This window comes from Gracilinanus agilis, chromosome 3 (assembly GCF_016433145.1).
Source record: "Gracilinanus agilis isolate LMUSP501 chromosome 3, AgileGrace, whole genome shotgun sequence".
Taxonomy (NCBI): domain Eukaryota; kingdom Metazoa; phylum Chordata; class Mammalia; order Didelphimorphia; family Didelphidae; genus Gracilinanus; species Gracilinanus agilis.
Genome location: NC_058132.1, coordinates 67,658,438 through 67,680,497, shown reverse-complemented (window position 1 = coordinate 67,680,497; position 22,060 = coordinate 67,658,438). Strand labels below are relative to the sequence as shown.

Sequence of the window (22,060 nt, the reverse complement as noted above, 5' to 3'; positions counted from 1 at the left end):
TACTTTGAAAACTGTAAGATATCATTATTACATTATTACTTCACAGAGACTTTGGAAAGAAAATTCAGTAACAGATGTTCTTCACAACCAAGGTGGTACTTCTCAGTAAGCAAGGGGATCTTGGTGACTTCACTTCTCTGGATGGAAAGAGTCTGAGTGATCTGCTTCATGATATAGGGTGGATTGGAATAAAGAGAAGTCATGGAAACTGAATTGTGATCAACTCTATAGTGAAATCAGGTTGGAGCTATTCATGTGCCATTCCACCATTCACAGCTACACTGTCCACCCAAAACCGTTCATGTGGCAGAATGATTGATTCTCCTTTGAGGGTTTGCCAATCCTTAGTAATCTAGCATGCTGTGGCCTTTTGAGTCTAGGCCAAGTACTTTGCAGAATTCTCATTCTCTGCCCTCCCCTCTCCCCAACCCCCCGACCTTTTTTTCTTGTGTGTGTCTTGATCTCCCCTGTACATTCAGTAAACGTGAAACTTCCCCCAGGAGTTTTCCCACTATCAGTTTTTTATCAGGGAGCATAAATTATTCTGGCTATCCTGTTAGCTATCTTCCCCAGCTTTTTTCCAGCTGCAGGGTCAAAATATTCTGGAGTGTAAATTCAGCACTGGGTACTATGAGAGGAGCTAATTCCTTTATTCTGTCACTGCCTTTCCTCCCCTCCCCCCCTGGTAGTCAGTTTAAGGGCCCTACCTTAATTTAAATATTGAGCCTGATTATCTTAGAATACAGTGTGAATAATACCAAAGTTTGATGTTTGGTCCCTATATGAATTGACTTTCCATGGATTTAAAAAACCCTCTGGCCCTAGGTAACATTCCTAAAACTGGCCAACCCTGTTGCTAAATAAAAAGGACAAGTGGGTGAGAATACAATTCATCCCTCACACTTACTTGGGGGGAGGGGGGAAGGAGAACAAATTAAAACTCATCTTCTTATGGTGATTCAGGAATATCATGATCACATATACAGAACAGCACACTGATGTGCCTTTAGATTCAGGGCAAAGAAGGGAGAGACCAGTTGCGCAAGAAGATGAATTCCATTTGGAGAGCTATTATTAAGAAAGAAAATCTCAAGCAAACTCCCTTTTGAGGGTGGTGATAGACACTAGTTTGTTGGGGTTTGGCTTTTTTTTTTTTTTTTTTTTTTTTTTTTTTAAGAATTGGAAGAGGCTTTAGAAATCACCTCTTAAAGTTTTACAGATGAGGAAACTGAGGCCCAGAGGGTTAAAGGACTTGCCCAACTTCACACAGTGGCAGAACTGGGATTCAAAACCAAGTCTGCTCCCAACTGAGTCCAGGGCTCTGAGAATTTATGTTTTTAAAAGCACTTTACAGTCTGCAAAGTTCTTTAATACATTCTCTTATTTGAGAGATGGTAGTGGGTGCCTGTGAACAATATAAACATAGAGGAATCTGGTGGTGTTTTACTTTATTTCTCATACATGCAGGCACCATCAGTTAGAATGCTACTGAGCATCCATTTAGGCACATGGCGCTAAAGCATACTATCTTAGGCCACTGATCAGCATACCCCAGAGTAAGTCATGCTCATCGTTTTCCAGACAGGACTTGCCTCCAGCCTCCCTGGTCCCGTGAAGATGTTTGGAGGGCAGAGATGACCCTAAGACGTTCTGGAAGGGGTGAGAGAACCTCTGTATCATGTTCTTCAAGTAGTGTTTTTTGCATACAAGGAAAAGGACAAGGCTCATTGATTTACAGTTTTAGATGAAGACATTTGGGAATCCGAAAAAGCCTACTAAACAACAATAAGAACCTATTTATTAGTTCTTAGGTTTACTGTAAGCCTTTGGAGCACTTTGGTTTGGTTTTTGGTTTGGTTTGGTTTTTTAATCATTCTAATGCCAGTGCTTCATAGTTATAGCCAAGAGACCAAGAAAAATGCATAAAAAGCTCAATGAAAGAATTATGATACATTGGCAAAGGCATCTACAAGAAGGTTGAGACCCAGAAAGGAAAATTGTCAATTCCATAATTCCTGTCTTTAATATACAAATGCCATATTGACGAGCCATAATATTTAATATTTCTAGGAGGCTATAGATAGTGGCAGAAACTTTGAAGACAAATGTTTCTATACAATTGAAAAAATAACTCAAATTTAGGTAATGCTTTATGACTTGCAAAGTGCTTTCCTCATAACAACACTGTGAAGCATTCAGTTGGGGTATAACTTCCATTTTATACCATAGGAGGTTTAGACAGTAATAGGCTACCTTGAGAGGTCAGAGATAACCATTGGAGGTCTTCAGGCAGAGGCTATATGACTAGAAAAGATTCCTGATTAGTTAGGTGTTAGAAAAGATGACCTCTGAGGGCCCTTCTAACTATATATATGTATATGTATATGTATATGTATATGTATATGTATATGTATATGTATATGTATATGGCTTGTCACACTGCTGGGAAGAAGGATAACCTGGATTAGATCCTGATCTGCCTCCCAGTTTACTGCTTTCTCCACTAGGTCATTCTGCCCAGACTCAGCAGTTAAGCCATGCTCTCTGTCCTTTCTGAAAGGTGTAGGGAAAGGGGGTTATAAGGTAGTCCTTCCTTTAGTAGAGTTTCACAGTTTGTCTTAGATCCATGACCTTTCTGCACCCCACCCTCTCTTTTAAATAGAAAGGGGACTGACTTTTGTTCTTAAGAGAACAGAGGAGATTCATTGTCTGCAAGTAGATTAAAGAAATTTCCATTTTGGATTGCTTATTATGGAAGGTATTCATAGGGGGATACCAGATGTTTCTTTTGAATTTTTTTTTTGTGTGTGTGTGTATGTGTGTGTGTTTATTCTCAGGCTCTCTGTTCTAATTTAAACACCAAACAATCTTTAAGATTTAAATCCCTATTTTCTTTTTCCTCTGTATATAAGAATTCAAAAGGAGAGAGAGGAGCATCGGAGGTCTCAAAAATCTTGGAAAATAGAGAACAAGTAATGAAGGCGATATTAGCTTCCACACTATTTGTTCACATCATCCCAACAGTTCAGCAGGCCCAGAACATGTTAAGTTCAGTTTAAACTGGGGCAAGATTCTCTAGCATCTGTTACCTGGGAGAGCCTGCTCTCTGGACCCAAAAGAATAATATAAGTATAGTTAAAAGTATTTTCTTTTCCAAGAAACATTTTTTAATTTTTTTAAGACCTTTGGGGTAAGTGATTAAAATCATATCTAGAAGAACTCTATATTCAAATTTACACCTTTTAAGATTTTAAATACCACCCTTCTGTTTGAAAAAAAAAAAACACAACTAAATGTTTCACAGTTGGTGGCGTATAAAGTATATAATCTATAATCCTGTGCAAGCAAATTCTTTTAAAGGTTTTTGTTTTTAGTCATCAGAGCAAAAAAAAGGTTTTAGCCCTTCCTACCTAACTTTATAAATGTAGTGGTTCTACTTAACAAACAAATTAAAGTGTTTCTTCCTCTAAAAGCTATCCATACAAGCACAGAGACAACTTTTGCTTGCTAATAAATAAATTGAAGCAATCAAATTAAGTTGGTCCTTGTGATAGTTTTAAGACAGGCACCTGGTTGTGCCAGCTGGCAGTAATACTATTAACTGACATGGAACACTTAACAACCTTCCAAAAACATGATATCCAGGATGTCCCACAAGTCTTTGTGCAGTTTTTAGCTACTAAACCATAATAGCTTACAACTGCACTAAAGATTTTTGAGACACCCTATAATCTCATTTGCATCTTATGCCAACTCCATGAGATACTCTTGTCCCCATTTTACACAGAAAGGATAAGTGACTTTCTACTAGTAGTATAGGTAATAAGTATCAGAGGGTTCAAACACAGTCTCTTCCTAACTCCAGATTATAGGTATTCGAGGAGGAAATTCCTGCCTCAGATAAGCTTCCAGCTGTGTTTTTACTTATATTTTTTAAAAGTGTAACTGAATCTGGATGCACTAAATTGAACTTTAATGAAATTTGACACCTGAGTCAAGTCACAGGTGGCATGTTGACATCAGCATGGATACTGCAGGCTTTTGGAGTTGGGGGACTACCACAAAGTTACACTGCTAATAAGTCCCTAGAAAATGAAGAGAAGATGAATGCAGAAACCATGTTCATGTATCATTGTAACAGATAACATGTATATAGCACTTTTGAATCACAAAACCCTTTATGGCAATTATCTCATACCTCATTTGATTCCCCCAATCAAACCTTGTAAGGAAGGTAATGGATATTTTGTTCCCCTCATTTTATATCTTGAGACTGAGACTCAGAGAAAATTTTCCCCAAGGTCTTAGTAAATGGCACACAAATGATTTGAAGTCGATTTTATTAACTTCTAGTCCAGTGTCCTTTCCACTCCATGAGAGTGTTTTTCCTCATAAAAGCTATTGCTGCTAGGTAGAGAAAATTCAAGTGTAAAGCTTAGGGTTAGAATACCTTATCATGACATGTAGGTAAACTCTTCATTGACAAAATCTTATATTAAAGAGCATACACTCTTGACAGGTTCTTCCCACCAAACTGGGAAAGCTTCGAGGATGAATAAAGTAATAAACTGTAGGCCCCTTGTCTAAAGCCCAGCCAAGCTAAGTTTGGAGAGCTTCAACACTAAGCTGGCCATAGAGTGAAGAATTTGCAGGCCACTATCATTCTCAAACACTAGCTACTTTAAAATACAAAGGTCTTGTGATTTGTTGAGATGGAAAAGATACATTGTTTAAAATCCCAGATCCTGGAAGTATTGAAGAAAAGTATTCTACTTCACACATTATCATTTAATTTTCAGAAGCGATCAATGGGAGTTCTACTGGGTTTTCTAGGATAATTGGGAGGACATGAACACTAGATGATCTATAGCTGTAGAAAATGCATTGCAGTCTAGATGCGATTGAAGCATCTGATTTTTTTAAGAATTAGTACACTTTGCTGCTCACATTATAACTTGGGACATGCTTACAGTGGCCCTTAACTCCATAAATGGTTTGAAAAAAGTCTTCTGAAGTTTTTCCTAGTATATGTGATTCATGGTATTTTATAATGAGATAGTATTAATTTGGGAGTCTGAGGGAGAGGCAGCAAGATGTAATGGAAAATATGGCAGCCTGGAAGCTTCAGCTCCAACCTTGGGCAAAGAACATCCTGTAGGCCTTAGTTTGTTCATCAGTAAAATGAGAAGGTTAGACTAGATCAAAACTTAAAGGCTTCTCTCTAGTGCCTACATACTATTCAGTTTAGTTCCAGAAAGGAACAGGAAGTTTTCTCAAGGGATTCCCATTAATTTTTAATGTATAAAATATATATCTTATGACATCTCCCATTTGGATGAATCATGGTATTAAATTTTGGGCAGGATTGTTAAACCACTCAGAAAAGCTGAAAGTAGCACACTGATATTCATATTATAGTTGGTATCAGCCTAAACTGACACCCAATGCTAGATTAGGGTATCCTCAAGTGATAGGTGAAGTCAAGCCAGTGACAAGTCCTGAACAAATGAGGAAGCAGACTGTTTAAATTATCATACATAAAATAAAAATAGAAGATAGGTTGCAAAATCACTTGATGATGTTAAATAAGACAATGAAATAATTTCCTCAATATGAGTAGCCCCTCCAGGGACAGAGGTCCTGCAACCCGCTCTTGCCTTCTCATCTGGTATGATTCTGGTTCACGTCATCCTATAGATTCACAACAGGGACCTACCTGCCCTTTGTGAACCTGGGCTCTTCTTTAGATCTCTTGACATTGTATACTCAGCAGTGGAGGATTCTGGCTCTTCATTTCATCAGTTTTGCCTTGAACTAGACACTACCTAATCCTCATTCTTTTCAGGTCAACAATCTTTCTGGCACTATTCTTTATGCCACTTGTCCCAAGTAGTTCTTCACTAGAAATATGTTACAGCAAAGTCATGTATTCCACATACCTTTCCTCTGCCCTTTGGGTAACTCACTTTAATTCTCCAGAGATAATGGTATTGTATGACTCAAAGTCATACAAGGTAAGCAGGATATACCTATCGTTTTGGCCAAATTGACTACAAAATGTTCATTGAGGGTTCATGGAAGCTGGTAATTACTATTGGTAAATTACCATGTATTTTTAAAATTAAGTGACTTAATCACATTTCAATGTGGTAACTGTATACTAAATGTTACTTGCTTTGTCAAATACAGCAGGTTGTTTGTGACCTCTTAAGAGTCAGAGAATTACAGGATTTCAGAATTGGAAAGGACCCTAGAGGCCTTCTAGTTCGGCCCATATGAAGACTCATATGTAACCAACCAGCCTTGGTTTAAAGACCTCCAGGGAGTCCTACTCACTGCCTCCCAACACAGCCCATACTAGAGGAAGACAGCTCTAATTTGTAAGGAAGTTTTTATCTCATCAAGCCAAAGTTTGCCTCTTTGCCATCTGTTCCCTTATACTAAGTTGTTCCTCATTCTAACTCCTGTGGCCAGGTAGAACAATCAGCCCTTCAAGATTGTGAGGGCATCTTTCATGTTCCCCACACCTACTCCTTCCAGTCTTCTCTTTACCAAGCTAAACATCCCCAGTTCCTCATGGAATAATCTTAAGATACTTCCTCATCCTGGTTCCCTTTCTCTGGACAAAGTATAGTTTGTCAATGTCCTTCCTAAAATGTGGTATCCAGAACCAAACACAACTGTTATTAAGCCATACCGACCCCCTCTTAACTCAAGTGAAGAGTTTGTTTATTATTAAATTTCATCTTCTTAGATTTGGCTCAATGTTCTACCCTATTCAGATCTATTTGAATCACGTCTTTAATATCTCATATTCTTCCCCACCTTTGATATTGACAGGTTTGATGTACCTTTAAGTAATCGATTAAAATATTAAACAGCATAGGGACAAGTACAGTTGCCTGAGATACTTCACTGTAAAACTGTGCCAAATTGGCATTGAATCATTAATGAGCACTTTGAGGGGCTGCCCATTCAAACAGATCTGCCTCTACCTAATTTTACCTAGCTCACATTTCTCCATCTTGTCCATAAGAATAGCATGAGATGCTTTGCTAAATAAGTAAATGGAAGTCTACAGAATTTCCCTGGTTTGCTATTCTGTTAATCCTGTCCAAAAGGAAAGGAGGTTAGTATGACATGACTTGTTCTTGATGAAGCCATACTGTTATCACCACTTTCTTTTCTGGGTGTTCATTAACCATTCTTTTGGTAATTTATTCTAGAATCTTGCCAGGAGTCAAAACCAAGCTCTCCGGCCCTAGAGTTTGCAGGCTTCAATCTCAATCTTTTTTTTGGCAGTGGAGAGGGTCAAAACAACATTTGTTCTCTGCCTATGATACCTCTACTGTTTATCACAATCTTTCAAAGAGCATAGGCACTGATAACATCTACATCTAGTCTTTTCCACAATATAACCTGAGGATTTGTGAAGCAGTGCTTTAAGGCAGAGGTTCTTAACCTGGGATCCATGAACTATTTGTTTTGGTTTAGTTTGTTTTTCTATCTTTGGATAACTATTTCAATATTTTGCATTTACTTTGTAATCTTAATGTATTTTATGTACTTAAAGACATTATCCTGAGGATGGGTCCATAAACTTTACCAGACTGCCCACTGGTAGTCAGCAATACAAAAAAGGTTAAGAAGCCCTGCTTTAAGGGGCTTACAGGTCATTAATATCTAAGAGCCAGCTGTTATATTTTTAAAATATAGTCAAAAATAAATGAAGCTCAATGAAGTTAATACTGCTATAAATTATATATAAGAAATATTTCAGCATTTGATAGCTATACTTTATTCTTTTTCTAATTTAAGAGATTTTCATTGTTATCTTTTATATTAACTAGATTTATCCCCGTCTCCTCCCAGAAAGCTGTCCTTTGTAACAAAAAAAATTTTTGAAAGAGGAGAAATAAATTAGTATATGGGAGTTGGGGTGGGGGGGGAGAGTCTTACATAGCTACATTGTATTCTAGTGTAGTTAATAAAGCCATCAGCTTGAAGGAGTTTTGAAATACTTAGTAAAGGGGAGGAAACCAGCCAACAGCATCTTTTAAAGAGGCAATCAATGTTTTGTTTTGAAAAGCTAGATAAAACCGTGAGAAGAGGTTATGTAAAAGCAATTCAGCCATGTAACTATAATCTGAAGGCACAATAGAATCAAGCAGAAAACATTAAGTACCTTCTGTGTGCCTAGAATTGTGTTAGGTCCTGGGGATAGAAATGTAAAGAAATAGTGACAGCAGCTGGCATTGATATATAGAGAACCTTTGTGCTTTTCTGTTGCTTCAAATCACAACCCTCTGAAGTAAGCAAGGCAGAGAATATTATCCCCACTTTATCAGTGAAGATATGGAGGCTCAAAAAGGTTTGGTTTGATTTTGCTTAATGTCACCAGCCAGTGACAGCCAAAGCTCCAAACCTTTAAGTCTAGGGCTCTATCATTCCAGGGTGCCTTTAAATACAACACATTACAGAGTTGTTTTAGTTTCAGAATTCAACTTCTGTTTGTGGCTTTCTTTTCCACTTAATGGGATTGTAATAGTTTCAAATTGTGAGAGATAAAGCACTCTAGCAACATTAGCATGATTGTGAATAATAAGGCATACCTGAAATGTATTCATTTTTTAAATATCAGAGATTTTTGCACTTAAGTTTGTATAAATTTTCACTTGTCTAACATACATTTAGTGGTTTTTGGTTTGCTTTTTCATTTTGTGGTGGGAGATTTGGGGAGGGGGAGGTCACCAAGCTTTTAAAAGCACACCAACCAATTTGAAATTCGTATTTAAAATACTATGGAAATAAAACTCATAGTCCCACAAGGCAATTGTATAAATCAGGATAAAATCTCAAATTTCTATGCACTTTAAGGTTTTAAAAACACTTTTCTCCTAACCCTTGTGAGATGGCTAGTTTAAATAAGGAAACTGAGGTGCAGAGTTTAATTGACTTGACCAGGATATACATCTAGTAACTGTCAGAGCCCAGAGATCTTGTGCATTTTTCATTATACCATGCTGTCTCATAAAATTTTATAGACGTTTATTGGGAATTTCCAAACAAGTTAACTCACATCGATTTTTTTTTTTAATCAAGCCTTTTCATTTGTTTGTTTAGTCAAGGAAAAGCTCTGGTTTTAAAGATTGTATGGGTTCACTGGTACGCAGTAAAAATTACTCATGATTTTTAAAAAATAAGCATTTCAGAACATAATGTAAAATTTTCAAATTGTGTCTGAATTTAGGCCTGATTCCCTCCACCCACCCCCGATTTTACTTTGGGACTTAAATTAAAAGATAAACTTTATGACTTGTTTAAAATGTAGTCATTCTCCTGTCCTGCTCTGTTTATGGAAGAACTTCTCACCCCTCATTCCCTAGTGTTTCTGTCCAGAAAGCAGATAGTAGCTATTTGCAAGGAAAGGATGAGGAAGCTACTATAAGCAGCACCATCATGGCAGAGTACTTACAGGTTCCCTAGCTCTCAGATAAGTTTTCTTTTCTTATGTAATTTTCTGGTCCATATCTTTATGTCCTTTTCGAGAGAACCCCTACTCTTATCATCTTTTTCTTTTGGGGCATAGTGGTACCTTGCTTTAGCAGCATAGGTAACCCTAACTGACCTTTAGTTTGCAAGGCCAGTTTAACTCCTTCTAGAGCATGGAGCTTTGTTGCTTTTTCTTTGATAACTATGAAGTTGTGTGTCAATGTGATCCCAACTCCCCACCCCAATTGTGATTCTGACCTCTCTTTCAGGTATGGTTTTGTTGAATTTGATGACCTCCGTGATGCAGATGATGCAGTATATGAACTGAATGGCAAAGACCTCTGTGGTGAGCGAGTAATTGTTGAGCATGCCCGGGGTCCTCGTCGAGATGGCAGTTATGGTTCTGGACGCAGTAAGCATTACTATGCATTTGTATCAGTTATTTTCTCAACTTTGTTGTTAGAAATTAAATCATTTATTTAATGTTATTGTTAAATTGTTGTAATAATTTAAATTATTTGTGAACAACTTGTAATATTTTAAAGTAAACCTAGATTTGATAACTTAAGCATATCTTTTCTAATGTTTAAATTTAATTTCAATTCTTATTTAAATAAGCAGAATATTTTGTTAGTATTTTATAAGTATTTTGAATAATGTTTTTTTGTAATGTGATTGTTTAACATTAACATAGACTTAACAAAGCCCTCAATGTTTTAATTAAAAGACTCCTTTGAGGCTAAGATGACTGCCTGTTCCATTTGCTGACCCTGGGTTGCCTTTCCTTGAGGCTCTTTTGACCATTGTGGCCCTTGGCTGACCCAAAAAGGAAGCCATGTGACAACCGAAACCTATTCCTATTAGACTTGGGTGGTGAGGCCCAAGGGTTAGACACAGATGAGATTAAACTGAATGAACTAGGTGCCTGAAAATCTTTTTTCATATCAGATATTCACAAACCCCAAATCAATGTAAGTAATATTAATAACTGGTTTTAATGATTTGAATGCTATTTCTAAATTCTAATAAAATTTGCATGTAAATTTTAAACATTAATGAGTACAGCCATATATTATTATTATTATTATTATTATTATTATTATTATTATGTATGTTAAAGTTAATTTAAATGTTTATCTCTGTGGTTGCTTTTTTTTCTTTTTTAGTTAAAAAATTGTAGTTTATAACTGTGGGTGGGAATAAGGGTATTAAATCTGTGTGCTAGTATTTTATATGAGATGTCTACTAAGCCATTTTTTCCTGTTCCACAACTGAAGTATTGGTATCTGCTTGACCCTCCCAAAGGTGGATATGGTTATAGAAGAAGTGGAAGAGATAAATATGGTCCTCCGACTCGGACAGAATACAGATTGATTGTGGAAAATCTGTCTAGCCGCTGCAGTTGGCAAGATTTAAAGGTTTGGGAACTTGAATGCTCCCTCATAGGATGGGAGGGGTGGGGATAAGCCGAACTCAGGGGTTCGGAGAGGGGACAACGGTTGTAGGTATATTGCCCCCCAGTGAACACAGGGTAAACTGACTTTACAGAAGAAATTGGCCACATAGTTAGGCAGAGTCATCAGCTCAGAAAGTCATCAACCATCCAGTGTTAATGTGTTATGTATGGTAAGCTCAATAGGAGTCAATAGAGTAACACAGAAGTAAGCTAAATAGTCTCTCGGGCCTTTGGGCCAAATTGTGTTATCTGCATTTTTTGTTTTATCATTGTAGGAAATCTCTTGGGGTAGAAATTGCTATCCTGGATCTAGTCAGCAGCTTGAGTGCCATAAGTTGCCCAGGGCACTGAAAGGCTGGGTAGTTTGCTGGCAGTCACACAAGAATTTAGGTGGAGGCAGGGCTGGAGTCTGAGGCTCTCCAATTCCCAAGTGCAACATTCTATCTGCCTTACCACTTCTTGGGATTTGGTGATAACGTATTAATGGTATTATTGGGAAACAATGTTGATTTGTGATGACACTATCTATAGTGAGCTTGGTTGGGTCCATAACCCACTAAGTTTTATTGGTATCAATTTAAAAAACCTTTGAGATTCCTTAATGAAAGGATATATAAAAGTACAGACTCCTAAGGTCACAATATTAACACCACCCCTGCATTCATACTCATTCTAGAAATGAGAACCCTTTGGTACTTCATTAATCCTCCACTTTCAGTAGTCTCCAAGACATTGTATTCAGCTCTTTTTTTTAGTAACAAACAAGCTGCTAATGAATTTCTTTTCAGAATAAAGCTACCAGCTACCGAGATCTCTTTAGAGTTAAGCTTTAAGCTTAGAATGATAGTAGTTTGTACCCTATTAAATGTAATATTTAGGGTCTCATTAGCTTTGAAGTTCAGTATTCATTTGGCAAAAGTAACTATTTGGCCTAGCTTTTGCAAGTTTTTATCTGTTATAATCCTGAAATATTTGGCCAAAAGAATTACAGAGCTCCGGGGAGTGAGAAGGGTCAGAAGAAGGAAGAGTATTTGGGACTCAGAACTTTTTTTTTTTAATGAATGTTTTAAAATTTGTTTTTACATGTGATGGGGGAATTTTTTTTTTTTTAGAGCCCATAGTCTTGATATCAAAATTGATCACATCTTACTTTTTGAGACTAGAGATAGTTTTGAATGATTAGGAGTAGGGAAAGTATCTTGAGTAACTGTTCTTCACTAGATATAGTGGGAGACCTTCATTTGTTAATGGCAGGCCAGGTCTAGATACTCTACTTCCTGACTCTCAACCTTAGTATACTTTATTGAATGGTGTCTGTGGAGTAGACATTTATTTGTTGGTATCACAGGAAATGAATCTTGCCAGATTAATTGAACACATTAAGGAAATCATTCCCCTATTCCTTGAATTAAGATTTAAACTTAAGAAATAAGATATTAATTTATTCAGCAAACTCTAAGCCCCTCCAGAGGAAATGTGGCAAAGTAGAAAGAGTCCTAGATGTGGAGTCAGGAAAATCTGGGTTGGAATACCACCTCAGACACTAAGTAGCTATTTTGCCCTGGACTTCACTAAATCTCTCTTCATTCTCAGTTTCTTCATCTCTAAAATGGGAGTAATAGCACCTATCTACAGGGTTGCTGCAAATACTTTGCATGATCTAAAGCACCATATAAATAATAGCTCTTTTTATCACTGTGCTATCCCATCATGCCGGGTAAAGGTAAATGAGGAACCATTCTTGCCCTTCAGGAGCTCATAGTTGAATAGCAGAGATCTGACAGAGATGCATGTAAAGCAGAAAGTAAGATATAAGAGAGGAATAGGAAATGCCATAAGATAAAAGAAAGGTCTTTTCGGGAGGCCTCAGAGGGCTGGTGAGATCCTTCCATGAATTTGGGGGTGAGCAAGACTGAAAATTTGAACCATGTTTCACTGAGAAAACCCATGACTAACATAGCACTCAGTTTACTTAACAAATTTTGCCACATTCACACTAGAACATGGTCATCTTCTATTGGTTCCATAGTTTTTATACATTTAAACAATTTTAATTTCTAACAATAAAAGCACATTTTTTTAAACCCTTACCTTCCGTCTTAGAATAACTACTGTGTATTGGTTCTAAGGCAGAAGAGCAGTAAGCTAGGCAATGGGGGTTCAGTGATTTGCCCAGGGTCACTCAGCTTGGAAGTGTCTCAGGTCAAATTTGAATCTAGGACCTTTCATCTTTAGACTTGGCTCTTAATCCACTGAGCCACTGAGCTGCCTGCCCCAGGAGCACATTTTCTGAAGAGAAATTTAGATCTCTTGCTTCAATTCATTCAACAACCATTAAGCCAATTCATTCAATCAACCAGCATTTATTGAGTGCCTACTAAGAATGGCCAAAATGTCCCTGCTTTTAAGGAGCTCACAGTCTGAGAGAGGGGTAAAGGGAGGAGTGAGGAAAACATGCAGACACTTAAGTACAAAAGACATAAGATAAATTGGAAATAATCAAAGAGTGAGGATACTAGCACTGAGGGAGACTGAGAAAGCCTTCTTAGAGAAGATGGGGTTTTAACTGAGGCTTGATGGAGGTCAGAGGGTCAGGTAGGGATGGGGGAAGGGGGAGAAGAATTCTAGGCATGAAGGACCACCAGTGAAAACAGTATCTTTTTTTGAGGAATGACCAATGTCATTAGATTCTAGAGTATATAGAGTAGAATAAGGTGTCTGAAGAATATAATGGAGGGAAGGGCCCAGGTTATAAAGGACTCTGACGCTCACATGGGATTTTGTATTTTGTGGCAGGGATAATAGGGAGCCACTGCAGCTTATCAAATAGGGAGTAGCTTAGTCAAAACCATACTTTACTTTGGGACAGGGGTCGGCAACGTATGGCTCTTTCTGCAGGAGCCATAAAGTCAATTTTTTTTCAGGCGCTGTTACAGGAGCGCACACTGTGAGCACTGTACGGCTCTTACAAAATTACATTTTTAAAAATGTGGCGTTTATGGCTCTCACAGCCAAAAAGGTTGCCGACCCCTGCTTTGGGAAGATCAGTCTCACAGCTGAATGGAAGGATGAACTGGGTTGGGGAAGAGACTAGACTAGCAGGGAGACCAATTAAAAGGCTACTGCAGTAATGGAGTAGGAAGTAATAAGAATCCTCACCAGAATGGTGGCAGGGAGGTAGGGGCATGCAGGAGACACATGACCAAGGTAGAAGCAACAAGACCTAACAACATCTGAGAGTGGGGAGTCAAGGATGACCAAGGTTAGGAAATTGGGTGATGGAGAGAGTAGTGGGGAAAGAGAATGATTTCAGTTTGGAGCATTTTGAGTTTGAGATGTCTATGTTATGGGACAGTTAGTGGCTCAGTAGATAGAGAGCCAAGCCTGAAAAGTCAGGAGAACCTGGGTTCAAAACTGGGCTCAAACTCTTCTTGGCTGTGTCACCTTGAGCAAGACACTTAACCCCAGTTTCGTAGTCTCGACCACTCTTCTACCTTGGAACCAATACTCAGTATCAATTCTAAGACAAAGTAAGGGTTGTTTTTCTTTTTCTTTTTCTTTTTTTTAGATGTCTTTTATAACACCCATTTGGAATTGTCCAGTAGGTAGCTGGAGATGAAAGAGGTTAGGGCTGGTTAGTTGGATCTGAGAATCATCAGCATAGAGGGATCACTGAATCCATGGAAGGGAGGAGATCACTAAAAGAAATACCACAGAAGGAAAAGAGAATGGGTCCAAGAACATAGCCTTGAAGGCTGGATACCCAATTATTTTGCATAGGACACTGAGGAAACAAAGATGAAAAACCGTCCCTGCTCTCTTGTAGCTTACATTCTGAATAAGATAATCTGGAAGTAAATAATTTGAGAAAAGGGGGATAACTTGGTCTTGATATATCACCCAAGTTTTCAGATTTATTTCCAATATTAGTATTCCATCACTATAGAACCTTCACATACTTCTCATTTATGTTTTATTTGGACCTTGCAACAGTCCTGTGAAGAAGGCAGACTAGACATGGCAACTCCACTTTTAGAAATGAGAATGCTAGGGCTATGGGAGGATAAATGACTAGAATTTCCAAATGAGTAGGATGAAATCACTGAAGTAAACCTGACTTTACAAGGTTGGACTCCAGCTCTTACAATTCTACAAACCACTATAATAGAATTTATTACTGCAAGATATAAAAAGTCATTTCTTGCAGTCTAGGCATGAGTGATTTTACTTAAAGCTACAATTTAAGATTTAGAACTTAAAATCCAAGCTCTTGATTCTAAATGACTTAGTTTCACTTCCTATAGGAGGTAAAAAGCCTTTATTTTTAAAGAAAATAATAGATCAGCTCCTGCTTCCTAATGTGATATGATTACTTTCTATGTTTTAGTGTGAGGTCCCCTAATCTATCCATTTGGAACAATTTTTTCTTCCCTTTAGGATTATATGCGTCAAGCAGGAGAAGTAACATACGCAGATGCTCACAAAGGGCGCAAAAATGAAGGGGTAATTGAATTTGTGTCCTATTCTGATATGAAAAGAGCTCTTGAAAAGCTGGATGGAACTGAAGTCAATGGCAGGAAAATTAGACTTGTTGAAGACAGACCTGGCTCTAGACGGCGACGTTCCTATTCCAGAAGTCGGAGTCACTCAAGGTAACTCTCACCTTTTTATTGTAGCTTTACTGTATACTGTAGTTCTGTATAAAGATTAGAGAGATATGACATCTCTGCCCCCTATTGCTATTGGATAAACTTTTAGCATTCTTCCTTCCAATTTAGGTAGAAAAGGCTTTTTAAGAATATTAATAACCTCCAGTTGATAACTGAACTTTTGCTAATGTAGCTCAGATATTGGTGCATATTTCAAATCTTAAGAATGTAGAGATATTATGTCTTAATTACAGGTAGAAATAAGCATATGATAGAGCAGTTTTTTCCTAGGTTTATGTTGCTTTTATTACCCCTTGTGACCTTTCCTCTCAGGCTTGGAACTTACCAGTTATTTGCCTCCCCTGTAATTTTAGCTCCTATCTTATCTAACCTAGACACATCAAAGAATCCCTTCTCTGTCATTGCCTTAAAAATTCTCCAGTGAGAAGGAACCAAAACATAGTCTCTTGGGGCAGAAAGCAGCCCCTTTTTACTCCTCTTTCAGAGCTCCAGTTGTTAAGAAGGTTTTTTTGCATCAAACTGAACTAAGAGTTTTTGTAACCTCCACCTAGTCTCCTCCAGGGCATATTCTCTCCCTCTCATTCCTCCCCACTACTTCTCCTAGTAAGCAATTTCCATGCTTGACCACTTCAGACTGGCTGATACCTCACACTCAGCCTAATTCAGAACTCATTCTCTTTTCCCCAAAAGCCCACTTCTCTTTAAAACTTTCCTATTGCTATTGAAAGCATCACTGTCCACTGTCCTTCTACTCATCCAGGTTCACAGCTTTTATGTTATTTTCAATAACTCATAATCATGAGCTGGAGAAGGAAATGACAAATTACTCCAGGATCTTTGCCAAGGAAACCCCAAATAGGATCACAGAGTTGGATTCAACTGAAAAACAATTGACGAACAAAACAAATGTGAGGGGCTAGGTGATATGGTGGATAGAACATCGGACCAGGAGTCAGAAGGATCTGAATTTAAATCTGGCTTCCAACACTTAATAACTTTGTAACCATGAGCAAATCATTTAACCCTGTTTGCTACTGCTTCCTCATCTATAAAATGAGTTGAAGAAAGAAATGGCAACCACTCCAGTATCTGCCAAGAAAACCCATGTGGGGTCACAAAAGAGTCAGACACAACTGAAAGCCCTGAAGAACAAAAAACTCATTCCACATATCCAGTCAGTTGCACCCTTGAGCCCATCTCCTTTCTTTTCCAGTAGATTGTCCTCATCATCTTTATTTACTCTTTTATCTGCAGTATCTCCCTATCTACCAACTCCTTTCTCATTGCCTATTAACATGGCCATGTTTTTCCCATTGTTTAAACAAAATTTGTTTTGATCCTATTTTCCTCATTAGTTATTATCCTATATCTCTCTTCATGTTAGTAGCTAAATTCATGAGGAAAAGCCATTTGCAGTGGATGTCTTCAGTTCTCTTTTCATTTTCTTTTAAAACTCTTTTCAGTTGGACTTCTTCATTCCTATTCCTTCTCCCAATTTACTACTGATCACTCCTTTGCCAAATTGAATGTCTTTTCCCATTCCTCAACTTGACCTCTACAATCCTCCTAAATGCTGCTGATCACCTCCTCCTGGGTATTCACTTCTCAAGCTTTTCATGATACGATTCTCCTGATTTTTCTTCCTAGCTTATTAGATTGAATCAAATGTTCTAACCTGTCCTGTTCTTTTTGAATGATTCCTAACCATTAGCCCAGCATGTTATCTATCTCTCCTAGTTTTGTGTTTTCTGCATGCAGACTTGCTAAGTGGTCTGTCTTTATTTCCCTAAAAGAGCAAAAGGCCAGAGGGAACTATTATTAACTATTTTGGGATGTGGATTTTCAGCCACTTCTGAATCTACCTATCATCCCAACTTACCTAGCTTTTACCAGATTTCTTTGCCAAACTCTAAGTGAATTATTTAATATTTAATTCAATAACTTTGTCAGAAAAGGAAAGGAGATTGGTCTGAGGAATCCTTTTTTTGATGTAGACATGACAGATCTCTTTGATCCCTCCCAGCCCTTCAGTAAGTAGCCTTCCCTTTAGTTATGTGTGCAAGAATTTTGTTGAGAATGGAGATTGAGCTCACTGGCCTCTTATTGGCAGACTCCCTTTAGCAACATTTGCCCTTCTGACAATGTGTTTCTGGCCTAGCAGTGACAACAGTGCTAGGGCGGTGGGGATAGGCGTGGGGCTTATATGGGCCACCTGAGTTGGGCTTATGAAGAACAGTAGAGCTACTTGATGTCTCCCTTCTTGCCTTATTAGTCATTTACAGTACAAAGGTCCTTTTGCTTCCTCTTGGTTTTCTGTTACCACAGCTTTGCCCACTCCAAGAAGCAGTCCTATACTTCTTTTGATCATCCTTTTCTCTAGTAAAGCTTTTTTTGGTGTTTGGATTTCCTTTGTAATTGAGCTTCTCTGACATGGAGATAGCTAGGTGGTGCAATAGATAGAGCACTGGGCCTAGAGTCAGGAAGACCTGAGTTCAAATCTACCTCAGACACTCTCTAGAAGTATGACCCAGGTCAGATCACTTAAGCCCTGTTTGCCTCAGCTTCCTCTGTCTATAAAATGAGGGTAATAATAGCACCTACCTCCCAGGGTTGTTGTGAGGATCAAATGAGATAATATGTGTAAAGTGCCTGGTAGACAGGAAGCTCTATATAAATGTTAGTGATGATGATGATGATGATGATGATGATGATGATGATGATGATGATGATGATTACTACACAACTCTATTATGCTTCTGTTTTTGTCTTTGCTTTCATTTTATTTATGTTTTGGATTTTTTAGTTTATTGGTGAGTTTCTGATATCCCCTTCTGTCTCTTTAAATCATTCCCCCTTCTTCCTTCTTGTGGAAATTGTTTCTGTTATACCCTTAAGTTTTCTTTCTTGAGAGGATGTTGTCCCTCCCATATTGATGTCCTCTGCAGAGTTGGAGACTGCCATTCTGCCAGCCCCTTCTCTGAAGATTCTGAAAGGAGTGCAGCCGGAGAAGCTGCCACTCTTTGTGGGGGAAAGGAAGAGCCTGACTCCAGCCCCTTATTCAGGCTTTGATCCTGGTCGAACTCACTCAAGGAGGCTTTTGTTGTTTTCTTCATGGCATTCTCTAAGAACTCGATTTTCTTTCTCAGGTCTCGCTCAAGAAGTAGACATTCTCGTAAAAGCAGAAGTCGCAGTGGCAGTAGCAAGAGCAGCCATTCCAAGAGTCGGTCCCGGTCCAGGTAGGTTCTGGACCCTCTCCTGGGTCCATTTTCCCTCCTTACGATAATGTTGAAGTCAGCCTGACTTTGGAAGTGTTCCTGGACATTTTTCATGTCCTTTCATATTCGAAATGAGGGTTCCTGTCTGCCACCAGATTCTCACACCCAGGACGGCTTGTGCTTGTCTCTCTCCAGGTCTGGCTCCCACTCCAGGAGCAAGAGCCGAAGCCGCAGCAAGAGTCGCAGTCGAGGCAAGAAGGAGAAGAGTCGGAGCCCAAGCAAGGAGGGCAAGAGCCGCAGCCGGAGCCGCAGCCGGAGCGCAGACAAAGCCAGGGGCAAGAGCAAGGACAGAGTGGAAGAGAAGATCCAGAACAATGAGGAGGACGGGAAGGCCAAGAGCCGGAGCGCCAGTCAGGACAAGAGCAAGAGCCGCAGCCGCAGCCGGAGCCAAGAGAGAGCAGAGAAGGAGGAGAGGAGGGGGAGTCGGAGCCGGAGTCAGGAAACCAGCACGGGCAAAGGCAGGAGCAGGAGCAGGAGCAGAGGCGGGAGCAAGAGCCGCAGCCGCAGCAAGAGCAAGGACAAGAGGAAAGGGAGGAAGAGGAGCCGGGACGAGAGCCGCAGCCACAGCCGAAGCCGCAGCCGCAGCCGCAGCAAGAGCTCCAAGAGCAAGAGGCACAGCAAGCGAGAGCGGGCAGGGGGCAGCAGGAAGAAGAGCAAGGAGGAGCCGGAGCGCTCCCGCTCCAGATCCCGCTCCCCGTCCAAGGGGAAGGAGCCCCCGAAGCCCGAGGCCGGCTCGAAGGAGAACAGAGGCGACGGGGAGGAGGTGCAGGCAAACCAGGAAGGCCAGGCCAGGTCCAGATCCAATTCCAAATCAAAACCAAACATTCAGTCAGAATCTCGGTCCAGATCAAAATCGGCCTCAAAAACCAGATCCCGGTCCAAATCCAGATCCGCCTCCAGATCACCTTCCAGGTCTCGGTCCAGATCCCGCTCGAGGTCCTAAAGTGGTTGCCAGCACAGGTGGAAGGAACTCCCCGAGAAGAGTCTTTTGTACATGTTGGGTAGCTGTAGCACAAGTGATTGAAATAGAACCCATGTCGATGCTGTACATTTTTAACTCCCCCGATGGTGTGTCTGTAATTGTGAAATCTCCGCACCCGCTCCCTCTCCGTAAGGCCTCCTGGGCCAGGCTTTTCTGCTCGAATGAAAGACGTCCTTTACTACACAGCCCTCACTAGACCATCCCAAATACCTGGACCTTCGGGCCTGGCCTTACAGACGGGGAGCTCGGTGCTGGGGCTTGGAGGCTGGAATGATGACATAGGTAGGTATGACGACTTCAACCATTTCTGCCCTTGGATTGATGCCCTTTGATGTATGCCATTTAGTGAAAGTGCTAAGTCTTAAGTTTCCTACTACTTTGGTTTCATATTTTTGGACTTTAACGAAGTTGTGAATAGCACAGTCAAGATACCTGCAGTAATCCATAGGAAATCCACTGTAGAGTTCCATATTCTGGTATTGTGACTATACTCTTGTTTTATATTAAAAACAAAAACAAAAAAGATTTTTTTTTAATTTTATTTTTCCCCATCTTGCAAAGTACAGTGATCCCTGTTTCCATTAAATTTGAATAAAGACTATTTTTGCTTGACAAAACTGGATCGTGGTGGAATAGTGTCACACCTCCACAGGACTCCCCGTGCCTTCTTTCTTGCTTCCTGGCCAGCTTCAGATGCCCTCGTCTCCCTCCATGTTTCAGATGGCCGTTTCTCCGTATTACTCTCCTGCCGTTTCAATTCATTCTGCATGTTTTAAGCACCAGATAGGCACGAGTTACCAGGCTGTGCAATAGATGGCAAAGAATGGGCACGGCTCACCCGCTGCCTACTCAGAGGGGTTTGCTAGCCCAGGAGGTGACACGTTCACACGTAATTTTACGAGACGTACTGTGATAGTCTAATGATAAAAGTCAAAGTTTTGGGGAACACTGGAAACAGAGTGGTAATTCACCAAATGTCAGTGTTAGGGCTCATCCACTCCAATTCCCCTGCCTTGGAGTCTACTTGCCTTTACACTTCTTCAGGGTATCTTCCACCTCTGAAGATCCTCCGGGTGGGGAAATCTCCATCTGAGAAGGAACAAAACCAAGGGCCGAGGTTCCTCTTACCTTAAAATGAGCTGAATTAAATCATCTCTCGAAACCTGCCCTCGATTTAACGACTTGCCCAGAGTCACATCCTTGTTTGTGGTAGATCCAGAAATACAGCTTGGTTTTTCTGTCTTCACAGCTTTAGGGAACTCGGAGACTTCACTTTCGGGTAGCTTCCCCACATTAAGGTTTGTCCTACAGAATTTAAAAGAGAAAGCCCAATGCGAGGACCACACTGAGGGGGCACAGTGACCGCCCAGGACGGCCCTCTCTTTGGGGAGCCGCCATGAGCACACTGGCATCTCCCGCCTTGCAGGGCCACAAAGAGTGTGGATGGAACAAAGCGAAAAATAATCTGCAGAGTAGCAGAGGAAATGCTAGACTCCCCAGATTCCCTGTCACCCCAAAGTTCTGTCCAATTGGATTCTACCTTAATCTCTCAGATCAACCTTCACTTCCATCCCCAGTACTACTACACAAACCGTTGTTCTCTCACCTGGATTGTAATAGTTTCTTCCTATAACAGGCAGCAAAGGGAGCAGCTGGGTGGCTTGGTGGATTGAGAGTTGGGCCTAGAGATGGGAGGTCCTGGGTTCAAATATGGTCTCAGGCACTTCCTAGCTGTGTGACCCTGGGCAGGTCACTTAACCCCATTGCCTAGCCCTTACCTCTCTTCTACCTAAGAGCCAATACACAGTAGTGATTCTAAGGGGCAAGGTGAGGGTTTTTTTATTTTTATATATGTATAAAACGGGCATCGAGGTAGCACAGTTGATAGAAAGCCTGGCATCAGGAAGACTCGTCTTCCTAAGTCTGGTCTCAGAAACTTCTCAGCTTTGTGACTCTGGGCAAGTCACTTAACTCTGCCTCAGGAAATGGCAGATGGCTCCAGTACTTCTGCCAAGAAAACCCATAAATGGGGTCACAGAGTCAGATGTGACAAACAACAACAACATCATACTACATCATAGCATCATATCTATATTTTCATTGCATCCTGACTGTTGCCTGCCTCCCCTTCTTCCCACCATCCTCCCAAGTTCTTCCTGCAGGCAGTGCTCGGTGAGTCCTGCCC

General features: G+C 40.0%; 1 protein-coding gene across 2 annotated transcripts in view; it reads left to right on the top strand.

The window, feature by feature from the left end:
- Positions 1-20,492, top strand: part of SRSF4 (serine and arginine rich splicing factor 4) — a 32,097-nt gene extending 11,605 nt beyond the window's left edge. The window contains exons 2-6 of one of the 2 annotated variants that reach the window (XM_044667958.1): positions 9,762-9,904; positions 10,798-10,910; positions 15,386-15,600; positions 19,047-19,078; positions 19,352-20,492. In XM_044667958.1, the coding sequence (XP_044523893.1) occupies positions 9,762-9,904; positions 10,798-10,910; positions 15,386-15,600; positions 19,047-19,078; positions 19,352-19,836 (988 nt within the window). In that variant the 3' untranslated portion in view covers positions 19,837-20,492. Of the gene's footprint in view, positions 1-9,761; positions 9,905-10,797; positions 10,911-15,385; positions 15,601-18,764; positions 18,855-19,028 lie in introns of both variants that reach the window. The other variant, XM_044667957.1, reaches the window with a different exon arrangement.
- Positions 20,493-22,060: the final 1,568 nt, after the last annotated feature.